Source organism: Heptranchias perlo, chromosome 18 (genome assembly GCF_035084215.1).
Source record: "Heptranchias perlo isolate sHepPer1 chromosome 18, sHepPer1.hap1, whole genome shotgun sequence".
Classification (NCBI taxonomy): Eukaryota; Metazoa; Chordata; class Chondrichthyes; order Hexanchiformes; family Hexanchidae; genus Heptranchias; species Heptranchias perlo.
The window spans coordinates 12,095,324-12,108,510 of NC_090342.1; the positions used below are offsets into that span (position 1 = coordinate 12,095,324).

The window sequence follows — 13,187 nt, forward strand, 5'->3', positions numbered from 1 at the left end:
ACATCTGATTTGCTTCACTCACTGTCATCGAGCATTGTTGCGATAGCCTCAATTTATTGTCAATCAGGGCCCCCAGATCACTTTCAAATTTTGCTCCTAAATTTGTAATATCACACGAGAAAAAGACTAAAAGTTATATAGATAGATGAGAAGGTGACAGCGTTAAGATATTTTTAAATCTTTCACCCCTCAGGTTTTGTAGCAAATGCAAGCTTTTCATTCCAGCAGGTATCATGTCTGAAACTACAAATTGAAGCAAGTGTCCTATTCTTAACTTACCACCTTCCAAATAAAATCTCTTCTCTGCCCTCTCCAATTTCTCCATTTGTCCCCCCTCTTTTGACCTTAAGCATAAAATTCTCTTTCATATCCTGCCACTGGTCCTGACAGGAAGTTCTGAATTGTGTGCAGAGAGCGAACAGAGTGGGCCAACACGGGAGTACTTTTTCACCCTTAGTGTCCCTAGCAGGCGAGTTCTTCCCGGACTCCTGGCCAATATTCATCCCTCAACCAGCATCACTAAAAAAACAGATGATCTGGGTCATTATCACACTGCTGTTTATGGGAGCTTGCCGCATGCAATTTGGCTGCCGCGTTTCCTACATTACAACAGTGACAACACTTCAAAAAGTACTTCATTGGGACGTCCCAAGGTTGTGAAAGGTGCTATATAAATGCAAGTACTTTTTTTCTTTTCTTCTTCAATATAAGTCTGCTATTAATAAGACAATTTGAAAAACTATAGGACTATGTGGGACTCCCAGCTTCCCAACTATACTATTAAGATGACAAATGTCTCCAGACTAATTTGTGCTTGACAGATTGAATTCTGCAGTTTACTCCTGGATTTGATTCATGCAGAACTTTGGGATGTTTTTGCCTTTGCAATTGCTCTCTGGAAAAGTATCTAAAAGAAAAGCAATCTATGGAGCTCGATGGAAACACTAAGTAACGTTTGTATTCTATATCGCTTACTGAGGGAAAAGGACTTTTTTTGTAGATCCGCTAGGATGTAAAGAGGCAAGAGAAAATTCTGTTCTGAAATCTCTTCCAAAATGTCATGAATTCCTTACAATATCATTCGTATACAACTTTAAAACAATCAAAGTCAAATCCCAGAAGAAAAACGCTCTGGGAAAAGGCATGTAATTCATTATAATGCTTATACATAGAAAAAAAGAAAATACAGCCTACAAAATAAAAGCTACTTATACTGGCATCTTCAAGACATACCAAGAGAAATATACTTTGGAATAGCTTTTCAAATGACCGCCCAAGTATAAAACTGGCCGGGCAGATCAGCCGCCCGGTATAGAAACTGCTTGCTTTTCATTTCCATACTTGGGTGACAAGTTGAAAATCTACTCCTTTATGTCCTGCAGAAAAGATCCTAAAAATGTCTTTATGATGTTTTGTAAGCAACACATAAACAGGTTACAATCGAACTGCTGTAAAAGGCATTTACTTGGATTTCACAATGAATAGGTTTCATTATCTCTTTTTCAGCCATATGCAATTTTTAAAAACATGAATTCCCAGATGTTTTGGCACATTTAGGCTTTAGGAAAAAGCATGCAATTTATTATGTATGGCTTGGTAGAGGTCATGAGTTCAAGTCTCACCATGGGATGTGCAATATAATTCAATAAATCTGGTCATTTCTGGGCTAGCACCAGGATAAATAAGCACAAAAGCTTATGAATGGTTGCAAAAACCTAACTAATGTCCTTCAGGGAAGGGAACCGGCCTGGTCTGGCCTATACATGACTCCAGTCCCACACTCCCTCTTTGATGTGGCCGAGCAACCTCTCAGTTATGAACAATCACAACCAAATTCAAAAATAAGGTTGGGGGTGGGGAGGAAATCAGACAGATCAGGACAAGTCTTAGGCAATCTCAGCACAACCAACCCTGCAAAGTCCTCCTCACTAACTCTGGTGCTGGTGGCCATTTGGCAGAGCTATATCACAGGCTAGTCAAGCAATAGCCCAACATAGTTGTAACTCAAAGAATCAAATCTATCAGCCAATATTGGAGACTCCTCCATCGTATATCCTGTTACACCAACAGGATAAAACCACCAGAGGTGCTGCCACAGTGGTGCATAGTTAGGTGCGTGTAGTCCTGTGTGTCCTCAACATTGACTCTGGATCCCATAAAGTATCAAACAATGTCAAGCAGACCTCCTGCTGAGCACTATCTATTGTTCCTTCTTCAAATCCTCCTGTGGATAAAGGCGCAGAATGGCTTTGCAGTACCACCACTGGCATGGCTGTGTGGTGGGGCAACCAACAACAGCATCAGTAGAAGCGACCACTTCACAGTCCTCATGAAGACAAAATCTCATCTCCACAGTGAGGACAACCTCCGTCATGTAATATGGCATTACAACTGCTAAACTGAACATCAGTGAGGCACAGTGGGCTATTAGCAGAAAAATTGTATCACTGCCATCTGTAACCTTATGGTCCGATACATCCCTCATCCTTCAAGCAGGGAGATTGACCCTGCTTCAATGGGGAATGTAGCAGGGCATGACTGGAGCAACAGAATGAAGTACCAGCTTAGCAAAGCTACTACACAGGGCTACCTGCAAGGTAAAACAACCAAAAGCAGCAGGCTATAGACAGAGTTATGGATTTCCACAACCAATAAATCGGAGCAAAACTCTATAACCCTACCACATCCAGTAGAGAATTAACAGAAGAAATCTCCATTAACATCATCATCCTAACCATGGTGGAGTCCATCACGTGAGTGAAAATGTTAAGACTGAAGTGTTTGCAAGTGTCTTCAGCCAAAAGTACGCAGCCTCCTCCCAAGGTCCCTATCAGAGATGTCACAGTCTACGTCATATTAAGGCGTGGCTAGATGCACTGAACACATCAAAGGCTATGAGCCCCAGCAACATTAGAACTGTAATGTTGAAGACCTTTTTTTTTTATTCGTTCATGGGATGTGCGCGTCGCTGGCGAGGCCGGCATTTATTGCCCATCCCTAATTGGCCTTGAGAAGGTGGTGGTGAGCCGCCTTCTTGAACCGCTGCACTCCGTGTGATGACGGTTCTCCCACAGTGCTGTGAGGAAGGGAGTTCCAGGATTTTGACCGAGCGACAATGAAGGAACGGCGATATATTTCCAAGTCAGGATGGTGTGTGACTTGGAGGGGAACGTGCAGGTGGTGTTGTTCCCATGTGCCTGCTGCTCTTGTCCTTCTAGGTGGTAGAGGTTTGGGAGGTGCTGTCGAAGAAGCCTTGGCGCGTTGCTGCAGTGCATCCTGTGGATGGTACACACTGCAGCCACTGTGCGCCGGTGGTGAAGGGAGTGAATGTTTAGGGTGGTGGATGGGGTGCCAATCAAGTGGGCTGCTTTGTCCTGGATGGTGTCGAGCTTCTTGAATGTTGTTGGAGCTGCACTCATCCAAGCAAGCGGAGAGTATTCCATCACACTCCAGACTTGTGCCTTATAGATGGTGGAAAGGCTTTGGGGAGTCAGGAGGTGAGTCACTCACAGCACAATACCCAGCCTCTGACCTGCTCTTGTAGCCACAGTATTTATATGGCTGGTCCAGTAAAGTTTCTGGTCAATGGTGACCCCCAGGATGTTGATGGTGGGGGATTCGGCGATGGTAATGCCATTGAATGTCAAGGGGAGGTGGTTAGACTCTCTCTTGTTGGAGATGGTCATTGCCTGGTACTTGTCTGGCGCGAATGTTACTTGCCACTTATCAGCCCAAGCCTGGATGTTGTCCAGGTCTTGCTGCATGCGGGCTTGGACTGCTTCATTATTTGAGGGGTTGCGAATGGAACTGAACACTGTGCAATCATCAGCGAACATCCCCATTTCTGACCTAATGATGGAGAGAAGGTCATTGATGAAGCAGCTGAAGATGGTTGGGCCTAGGACACTGCCCTGAGGAACTCCTGCAGCAATGCCCAGGGGCTGAGATGATTGGCCTCTAACAACCACTACCATCTTCCTTTGTGCTAGGTATGACTCCAGCCACTGGAGAGTTTTCCCCCTGATTCTCATTGACTTCAATTTTACTAGGGCTCCTTGGTGCCACACTCGGTCAAATGCTGCCTTGATGTCAAGGGCAGTCACTCTCACCTCACCTCTGGAATTCAGCTCTTTTATCCATGTTTGGACCAAGGCTGTAATGAGGTCTGGAGCCGAGTGGTCCTGGCGGAACCCAAACTGAGCATCAGTGAGCAGGTTATTGGTGAGTAAGTGCCGCTTGATAGCACTGTCGACGACACCTTCCATCACTTTGCTGATGATTGAGAGTAGACTGATGGGGCGGTAATTGGCCGGATTGGATTTGTCCTGCTTTTTGTGGACAGGACATACCTGGGCAATTTTCCACATTGTCGGGTAGATACCAGTGTTGTAGCTGTACTGGAACAGCTTGGCTAGAGGCGCAGCTAGTTCTGGAGCACAAGTCTTCAGCACTACAGCTGGGATGTTGTCAGGGCCCATAGCCTTTGTTGTATCCAGTGCACTCAGCCGTTTCTTGATATCACGTGGAGTGAATCGAATTGGCTGAAGACTGGCTTCTGTGATGGTGTGGATATTGGGAGGAGGCCGAGATGGATCATCCACTCGGCACTTCTGGCTGAAGATGGTTGCAAACGCTTCAGCCTTGTCTTTTGCACTCACGTGCTGAATTCCGCCATTATTGAGGATGGGGATGTTTGCAGAGCCTCCTCCTCCCGTTAGTTGTTTAATTGTCCACCACCATTCACGACTGGATGTGGCAGGACCACAGAGCTTTGATCTGATCCGTTGGTTGTGGAATCGCTTAGCTCTGTCTATAGCATGCTGCTTCCGCTGTTTAGCATGCATGTAGTCCTGAGTTGTAGCTTCACCCGTTTGGCACCTCATTTTTAGGTACGCCTGGTGCTGCTCCTGGCATGCTCTTCTACACTCCTCATTGAACCAGGGTTGATCCCCTGGCTTATTGGTAATGGTAGAGTGAGGAATATGCCGAACCATGAGGTTACAGATTGTGCTGGAATACAATTCTGCTGCTGCTGATGGCCCACAGCGCCTCATGGATGCCCAGTTTTGAGCTGCTAGACCAGTTCTGAATCTATCTCATTTAGCACGGTGGTAGTGCCACACAATACGTTGGATGGTGTCCTCAGTGTGAAGACAGGACTTCGTCTCCACGAGGACTGTGCGGTGGTCACTCCTACCAATACTGTCATGGACAGATGCATTTACGTCAGGTAGATTGGTGAGGACGATGTCAAGTAAGTTTTTCCCTCATGTTGGTTCGCTCACCACCTGCCGCAGGCCCAGTCCTTCAGGACATGGCCAGCTCGGTCAGTATTGGTGCTACCAAGCCACTCTTGGTGATAGACATTGAAGTCCCCCGCCTAGAAGTATGTTTTGTGTCCTTGCTACCCTCAGTGCTTCCTCCAAGTGGTGCTCAACATGGAGGAGGACTGATTCATCAGCTGAGGGAGGATGGTAGGTGGTAATCAGCAGGAGGTTTCCTTGCCCATGTTTGACCTGATGCCATGAGATTTCATGGGGTCCGGTGTCAATGTTGAGGACTCCCAGGGCCACTCCCTCCTGACTGTGTATCACTGTACCGCCACCTCTGGTGGGTCTGTCCTGCCGGTGGGACAGGACATACCCAGGGATGGTGATGGAAGAGTCTGGGACGTTGGTTGAAAGGTATGATTCTGTGAGTATGGCTATGTCAGGCCGTTGCTTGACTAGTCTGTGGGACAGCTCTCCCAATTTTGGCACAAGTCCCCAGATGTTAGTGAGGAGGACTTTGCAGGGTCGACTGGGCTTGTTTTGCCGTTGTCGTGTCCGGTGCCTAGTGGTCCGATACCGGGTGGTCTGTCCGGTTTTATTCTTATTATGACTTTTTTTTGCGAGATTTTAGAACTGAGTGGCTTGCTGGGCCATTTCAGAGGGCAATTAAGAATCAACCACATTGCTGTGGGTCTGGAGTCACATATAGGCCAGACTGGGTAAGGACGGCAGGTTTCCTTCCCAAAAGGACATTAGTGAACCAGATGGGTTTTTATGACAATCCGGTAGTTTCATGGCCACCGATACTGATACGAGTATTTAATTCCAGATTTTTATTTAATTAATTGAATTTAAATTCCCCAGCTGTCGTGGCGGGATTTAAACTCATGACTCCGGATTATTAGTCCAGGCCTCTGGATTATTAGTCCAGTGACATAACCACTATGTTCACCAGAGCTAGCCGCTCCCCTAGCCAAGCTGCTCCAGTACAGCTATGACGCTGGCATCTGGAACGACCTTCCTTCTGTCATAAGATCAGGGGTATGGCTGTTTGTTGATGATTCCAATAATTCCAAAGAGTTCAGCTCCATTCACAACTCCTTTGATAATGAAGCAGTCCATGCCAGCCAACAGAAGGACCTGGACAACATCCAAGCTTAGGCTAATAGAAGCAATAAACATCCTCGGCACAAAAGTGGCAGGTAATAGACATTTCCAACAAAAGAAAGCCCAGCCATCTCCTCCTGACCTTCAACAGCACCACCATCATTAAGTTCCCCACCATCAATATGCTGGGGTCATTAATGACCAGAAGCTATAATGGCTACAAGAGCAGGACAGAGGCTAAGTACTTTGTGATAAGTAGCTCACCTCAAAGCCTCTCCATCACGTAGAAGGCTCAAGTCAGGGCTGTGATGGAATACTCATGACTCACCTGGATGGGTGCAGCCTCAACAACACTCAAGATGCTCAATATCATCCAAGACAGAGCAGTTCACTTTATCAACACCCCTACTACTGGACTCAATATCCACCCTCTCCATCACTGGCACACTCCCCTGCAATCTCTTTCACCGAGAAGGACAAGAGCAGCAATGTCTTGAGAAGACCATCACCTCCAAGTTCCCTTCCAAGTCCCCTCCAACTCACACTGACTGGGACATATCCTGGAATATCCTGGAATTCACTGCCTAACACCATCACGGGAGCACCAGCATAAGGACTGCAAGAGTTCAAGGAAAAGATCCACCACCACTTTCTCTGGATAACGAGGGATTGGCAATAAACGCGTCCTTGCCAGTCTCACCCACATCCCAAACATCTCGGCCCTGAAATTCCTTGGGGCTATTTATGGGCTTCCAACTTAACTTCTTCGGAAGACCAGCAGAAACTCAGAGATCTTGGCTCAATTTTAATTTGGAAGTGCGGGTGCATTGGGGCAGGGGGGCTACGAAAATCGGGGAAATGAGGAGCTGAAAACAAACCCGGCTCCAACATGCCGACTTCTGCGTCTCACAAAGACGCATCTGGGTGCGCGCGCCATTCCTGAGCCTGGAAGTCCCGCCGGCAATTAAAGATTTAAAGAAGCAAATGCACCTCTGAGGTACTTAAGGTACTTTATTTCTTGCACGAGGTAGTTAAAATGATTTTCAACTTAACTGGGTGGCTTTCTCACGGCTTCCAATTGAAGGGCCGGATCAGGCAAAAATAAAGTAAATGAAATAAAATAACATTTCACAACGTAAAAAAATAAATAAACCTACCTTTGAAACAATGTCACCTGCACCCACCTGCTCCAATGTCCGATGTCTCCCCGATGTCTCCCTCCCCCCGATATCTCCCCCCCCCGCAATGTTTCCCTCTCCAATGTCTCCCTCCCCCGACCATGTCTCCCTCTCCGATGTCTCTCCCCCCCCCCCGATTTCTCCTCCTGATGTCTCCCCCCCACCGATGTCTCCCCCACCCAATGTCTCCCCCCTGATGTCTCTCCGAGGTCTCCCCCCACCCTGCTCCGATGTCCCACACCCCCCGCCCCGATCTTCGCCCCAACCCCACTGTCTCTTGTAGCATCAGATGACGTCTCTCTCTCTCTCTCTTCCTCCGCCCCCCCAACCTGGCATTGTAGCTCCTGTCGGCAGCCAGCCTGTCAATCAGGCTGGCTGCTGGGTACGAAACCCGGAAACAAGATTAATGAGCATCAATGATCTCGCAATCGCATGGGGAAAGGTAAGTTTTTATTTTTCCGGTTTGCCGTGCACCCATTGACCACCCCCACCCCTACTGCCATCCGCCACTCTTAAAATTGAGCCCATGGTGTGAATGGCTGTTTACACCATTTTTACGGGGGCTTCACCAGTCTTCCAACCAAGTTACAGTGGGAGATCAAACAACACCCACAGAAATTGAGGGTCCTCTGGTTTTAATTCCATCAGCTGGCCTGTTTTAATTTTATGGAGATGTTGTTATAAAGGGCAAATAGCAATGGATTTAACCCATGGGGAAATTCATTACTCAATATAAATATTGCAAGAACAGTGGACCTCCGGATTATCTGCCAGCAATCCCAAATCAACCCCTTTTCCTCCCTGTGTTCCCAGCTGTGTTATCTAAGAAAAAAATCTCTTAGCAGTGCTCCATTCCCTTTCTGTCCTCTCAAACTGTGCTGCGCATTTAGAATACTTTGCTCTAAATTAAACAAGTTTAATTAGACAGTTGCCTCTACTTGACCTTGATGTAATACACAAGAGCCTTCTACCTAGCTTCCAACCAGTAGACGTAGGCTTGAGAACAAATTTAAAGTTGGCCAGGTAAAGTTGGACACAATGGATAAGTTAAGAATGGACTTATCAAACACCTCATTTAAGTTAAAATGTAACTTGTACAACAAATAAACCACCAACGTACATCACATAAACCAGCAATAAAACAGAGCAATTAATAATTTCTTCTGGTTATATATAACTGATAGCTGAAAAAAAATTCCTTTTCATGTTGTGGAAAGTAATAAATTACACAGAATGTACAGCACAGAAACAGGCCATTCGGCCCAACTGTTCCATGCCTGTGTTTATGCTCCACAGGAGCCTCCACCCACCCCTCTTTATCTCACCCTATCAGCATAACTTTCTATTCCTTTCTCCCTCATGTGTTTATCTAGCTTCCCCTTAAATGCATCTACGATTACAGAATGCCTGATAAATAAGAACATTTTTGCACAGAGCAGCTAAGTGTAATGAGAGCATAATAAATTGGCCTTGGGGAAAGGACTTGTTTAAGATACCCCAGCTTTTATAATCAAGAGAGTTGTTCAGTTATATATTGAATTAAATCAATGCCTGAGGTGTGGTTATATAGATAATGCATATTAAGGCAAGCTGGGGATAGGAAAAATTGCGGACAGTGGGACAGGCCGCAGGGGACGCCAGCGGGACAGGCCGCAGGGGACGCCAGCGGGACAGGCCGCAGGGGACGCCAGCGGGACAGGCCGCAGGGGACGCCAGCGGGACAGGCCGCAGGGGACGCCAGCGGGACAGGCCGCAGGGGACGCCAGCGGGACAGGCCGCAGGGGACGCCAGCGGGACAAGTCACTGCTGACCAGTGGGACAAGCCGTTGGGGATGCCAGCTCCAGCTTTGTTGTTGTCAGTGGCAGGATAAATGCCACCTCTTGAACTAGTTCTCCACACTGCTTCATTCACCCAATATTGCTCCCACCAGAATCCAGGCTGCTGCTGGTGACAACGCAGTAAAGCAAAAGCAGAATTAATATCAGGCCTATCAGATCAGACGCATCAGATCAGACGCAACGAGGGCAACATTATTAGTTACTGGGACAATTAACAGGTTCAAACCAATACTGAAAACGCAAGAAGAACAACCTAACCCGACCTCACAGGAGTATCATTCTACAACCATTAATTCTAAGTGTGCTTAAAATGTAAAATTACTTTAAAACTATATATACTGCCCTATGTATTGCATACACGTCAAAGATGGGTGTGTCAATTGCCCTATCTTTGGTCTATATGCACTCCATATTATTTTGTGTTTTTTGAATGGATTACCATGTTAAAGGTGCTATATAAATGCAAGTTGTTGTTGTTGAATGTGCATCCTTTCTATAATTTCAGAACATTCATATATGTATTTCGGCTACACATATATAAAGTGTTTTTTTTCCTTTCACAGTAGAAACACTTGGTGCAAACTAGTTGCAGCATTCAATATAGTAGAAGTTCATTATCCTACCTCCAGCATACATAACAGCCAGTGTCATTGAAGAGATCCATGCAATCTGGCTGTATGAGGTGTCAAAGATCTCCTGAATCTCCTTAAAGTACACAGTTATAGCTTTGGGTAACGCATAAGAAAATCCAATTGAGATGAATGCTGCAAAGACCACAACCCATCCCCAACCACCATCTGGGGGAATGTATTCCTGGGCATTTGATATTGGTGGTGGCATCTTGGACTTCTTGTTCTTGGTTAACTGGAAGAAACAAAACAAGGTCATTTTTCTTTGAGGTTGCAATTAAAGAAAATTTTAAACTAAATCTTTTTTTACCAAATCTATAAGTCAAACCTGTGTGCACTTCTAGAAGTTCAAGAGGTTTCTCTGAGTTAGCCTTTTCAGGGGTAGTTGTTTTGTTAAGCGTTATTAAGAGTACACTTGATTTGATGCTGTTTAAATGCAAGGAGTATAGTAACAACATGAAAAGCAGACTGGTATTTTCTGCTTAGCGTGGTTCAATATAAACACACACAGAGTAGGAGGAGTTGTGCAACGTCAGTCAAGGGATTATCTGATTGCATGTGCCACGACTTAAATCACTGAAGTAATAGCATGTTCAACAACTTGTCCCATTGAGGAAATTACTCCTGAAAATTAAAATGTGTCCACGGCTTTAGGAGATGCAAGAGAAAATCCAACAAGAAGAAAAGCTGCACTGCCAGCCAACTTAAACCAGCCCTGTTGGGACCGATCAGTGTTTTGGGTAAACTGTTTAATCTCCCATTTTAACTGCAGATAAATTAGAACACTGAGGCTCGAGATGAGACATTTAGACACGCGCAGTTTTCACTTCAAAGTTAAATAAATTTATATAGTCTAGTGACAAGCACTGGAGAGTCAATATAAACTGTGATCTAACAGCCGATAGGACAGAAGATTAACTTAGTTGCAAGGTCAGCCAGAGAGGAAGCCCAGTGGAGAAAAGACAACACTTGTTTTAATGCAATAGCACATTCATTTCCATGAGGCTCCAATCAATACAGCTCTGGCTGATCTCATTACCCCACACACACTTATGAATATTCTACAGTCACCAGCTGTCTGCTCATGCTCATTAACAAAATTACATGTTGCCAAATGATATCAAGCCCTGCTAGAGGTGACCTTCCTCAGTAACGTTCAAGATCTTGCTGCAGTTTGTTCTCTGACAATCCTACAGGACACAGAATTCACCTTCGGAGTCAAACGTGCCATCTCAAGGACTTGAAAAATTATTTTACATGACTCAAACCGTCGCTGTACACAAAATTTAAAATTTAAGATTTTGTCAATGCAAATAAATCACATTTCACCCTGCTCTGCTTGAATTTCTCCTCCTTTTCCTGAAGTTAGTGATTCCTGTTGAGGGTATTAGTTCCACAGTTGCCGTCTCAATCCAATCTTCACCTGTGAGCCCAAACAAAAGGGAGGGAATCACAGCCCGGGACACTCCCATCCAACACAGCGTATTTTTTTGAATGGGGTCAGTGGATGGCAATCAGGAGCTGGTTTGTTAAATCCGCTGCCCTCCAGCCCAGAGGGGACTGAAGACTATTGTAGCATCCCCACCACCGTCTCAGCTGAGATCAACTGGACTGAGGACCTGTCTGGAACTTTTCTGGTCCTTGCGGTTTAGTATACACCATTATATGGTCCAATTACTAAATAAGCTGTCTCAGCAGACGAACATATATTTCTAAGCAGAAATTCATACAGTAATATTTCTTCATTAAATGTCTTTTATTTGCCCCATTTAGTAAGGTGGGCTAAATATTTTGAATCACGCTACAGCTAGGATAAAACTGAGTTTTCCTCCTTCAAACAATGGCTACAAGAGGCTAGTGCAGTACAATATCAAATATCTGAACGTAACATATAACATATCGGATTCTTTCAACAGATCTTTTTTGTGCTTTTTATTCTGTATACAAATTATATATTGTGAAATATACCACATTTACAAATACAAGTACAATCCAAATCATGACGCAATTCTGACAAATTTGCTTGAGTTCTTTGAGGACATAACGTACAGGGTGGATAAAGGGGAACCAGTGGACGTAGTGTATTTAGACTTCCGGAAGGCATTCGACAAGGTGCCACGTAAAAGATTATTGCTCAAGATAAAGAATCACTGGATTGGGGGTAATATTCTGGCACGGGTGGAGGATTGGTTATCTAACAGGAAGCAGAGAGTTGGGATAAATGGTTCATTCTCAGACTGGCAACCAGTAGCCAGTGGTGTTCCGCAGGGGTCGGTGCTGGGTCCCCAACTCTTTACAATCTATATTAACGATTTGGAGGAGGGGACCGAGTGTAACATATCAAAGTTTGCAGATGATACAAAGATGGGAGGGAAAGTAGAGAATGAGGAGGACATAAAAAACCTACAAGGGGATATAGACAGGCTGGGTGAGTGGGCGGAGATTTGGCAGATGCAATACAATATTGGAAAATATGAGGTTATGCACTTTGGCAGGAAAAATCAGAGAGCAAGTTATTATCTTAATGGCGAGAAACTGGAAAGTACTGCAGTACAAAGGGATCTGGGGGTCCTAGTGCAAGAAAATCAAAAAGTTAGTATGCAGGTGCAGCAGGTGATCAAGAAGGCCAATGGAATGTTGGCTTTTATTGCTAGGAGGATAGAATATAAAAACAGGGAGGTATTGCTGCAGTTATATAAGGTATTGGTGAGACCGCACCTGGAATACTGCAAACAGTTTTGGTCTCCATACTTAAGAAAAGACATACTTGCTCTCGAGGCAGTACGAAGAAGGTTCACTCGGTTAATCCCGGGGATGAGGGGGTGGACATATGAGGAGAGGTTGGGTAGATTGGGACTCTACTCATTGGAGTTCAGAAGAATGAGAGGCGATCTTATTGAAACATATAAGATTGTGAAGGGGCTTGATCGGGTGGATGCGGTGAGGATGTTCCCAAGGATGGGTGAAACTAGAATGAGGGGGCATAATCTTAGAATAAGGGGCTGCTCTTTCAAAACTGAGATGAGGAGAAACTTCTTCACTCAGAGGGTAGTAGGTCTGTGGAATTTGCTGCCCCAGGAAGCTGTGGAAGCTACATCATTAAATAAATTTAAAACAGAAATAGACAGTTTCCTAGAAGTAAAGGGAATTAGGGGTTACGGGGA

At 45.1% G+C, this 13,187-nt stretch overlaps 1 protein-coding gene across 1 annotated transcript in view; it reads right to left on the bottom strand.

The window, feature by feature from the left end:
- LOC137334943 (monocarboxylate transporter 2-like) overlaps nucleotides 1-10,470 on the bottom strand; it is a 64,690-nt gene extending 54,220 nt beyond the window's left edge. Inside the window, exons 1-2 of the mRNA XM_068000036.1 lie at nucleotides 10,352-10,470; nucleotides 10,018-10,258 (exon numbers count right to left, since the gene is read on the bottom strand). Of these exons, the coding sequence (XP_067856137.1) occupies nucleotides 10,018-10,234 (217 nt within the window). The 5' untranslated portion in view covers nucleotides 10,235-10,258; nucleotides 10,352-10,470. The remainder of the gene's footprint in view (nucleotides 1-10,017; nucleotides 10,259-10,351) is intronic.
- Nucleotides 10,471-13,187: the final 2,717 nt, after the last annotated feature.